At 39.6% G+C, this 1,575-nt stretch overlaps 1 protein-coding gene across 1 annotated transcript; it reads left to right on the top strand.

Moving 5' to 3' along the window:
• Positions 1–223: 223 nt before the first annotated feature.
• On the top strand, positions 224–1,266 carry LOC132757676 (iduronate 2-sulfatase-like). Its single transcript, XM_060749026.1, has one exon. The coding sequence runs from the start codon at positions 382–384 to the stop codon at positions 1,264–1,266; it is 885 nt and encodes a 294-aa protein (XP_060605009.1). The 5' UTR covers positions 224–381.
• The last annotated feature ends 309 nt before the right edge of the window (positions 1,267–1,575 follow it).

Below are 1,575 nucleotides of genomic sequence, written 5' to 3'. Positions count from 1 at the left end.
TTGATAAACCATATATTAACATATGAATACGTAAGTGTACACGACAGTTCTATATAGAAACATATCTTGCAGTGTTTCATAGAAATAAAAACTTAAACGTTAAATAAATTACACAACTCTGAAATAACCTTTGCAAGTAAAGGGAGTTTAAGAATATCGTGTAAGGATACTTCTTGTTACCTATGCCCCCAAAAAGATACACTTATTGGTATGTGGATATCAAAACTATTGATAAAAAAGAAATCATATCAATAATAATTACAATAATAACCGGATTATCGCAACAGCTTGCAGACTGAATTGAACAACGAAACGAAGTGAAATATTTACAGCTGCACATTTAAAGGATATGGTTATTCGAATTTTGGAAATTATTCAAGAATGTACAGGACGTCTCTCCTTGTTCTCGTTATATTTATTTCTTTGGCGCGGTTATGTTCGAGTCGGACGAACGTTTTGTTCTTAATTGCAGACGATATGCGTCCACAGATTGGAGCATATGAAGGAAAACATTTTCCAGCTGTGGTGTCTCCAAAAATGCATACACCGAGCATAGATGTTCTGGCTTCACGTAGCTTGCTACTTGAAAGATCTTATTGTCAACTTGCAATTTGTGCGCCGAGTAGATCGTCACTGTTGACTGGGCGCAGACCAGATACTACACGTGTCTACGAGATTGGACCTTACTTCCGGGAAGTTGGTGGAAATTTCACAACATTGCCACAATATTTTAAAATGAATGGCTATTTATCTGTTGGAATGGGAAAAGTGTTCCATCCAGGTGAACCCTCTGGCTGGGATGATCCTGTCTCATGGTCAGATCCTTACTTCAGCGGCAAAACTAACTTTGAGTCCTTTAATTCAACATGGTCTGCAGTCCCCGATGAGCTTCTCATAGATAACCCCCTAATAGACGAGCAAATTGCTAACCAAGCAATAGCAACAATGCAAAGACTCGCAACAGATGCCAGATCGGGTAAACAACCATTCTTCTTAGCCGTTGGGTTTAGGAAACCACATTTGCCATTTGTTTTTCCGGAATCATTTTTAAAGTATTATCCTGTTTCTACAGTTAAGCTTCCAAGCAATCCTTATATACCTGTCAACATGCCAGATGCCGCATGGTTTGATTATCCGAGGGCTCAGAAGACACGCGATGTTAGAGCGTTTAATGTTACCGGAGAATCAATTCAACTCTGCCAGATATTTTGGCACTTCAGTAAGAAGGCGTATTACTGCTCTGTATCATGGAGACTGATTCTTTGATAGGTCGTGTTTGGCAGAATTAGACAATCTGGGTTTATCAAAATACACAATAGTCTCGTTTTTTCAGGATCATGGTTACACGCTTGGGAGCCACACTTCAATGGACAAAGCAAACAAATTTTGAACTGGCCACATGACCCACACACGCACCGATGATGATCAGTATACCAGGGCTTCGACAAAGGGGGGATACGTTCGGAACAACTTTACCGAACTTGTTGGACTTATTTCCCGACTTTAGTTGAACAGCTGGGTTTCAAAAGTTATTTCCCAAAAAATTCTGTTAACGTGTCGTTGGCAGCGAAGGTT

Source organism: Ruditapes philippinarum, unplaced genomic scaffold, assembly GCF_026571515.1.
Source record: "Ruditapes philippinarum isolate M1 unplaced genomic scaffold, ASM2657151v2 ctg29_1_1_1_1, whole genome shotgun sequence".
Lineage (NCBI taxonomy): Eukaryota > Metazoa > Mollusca > Bivalvia > Venerida > Veneridae > Ruditapes > Ruditapes philippinarum.
The sequence above is the reverse complement of the archived record's forward strand: the minus strand, read 5'-3'. Positions and strand labels throughout refer to the sequence as shown.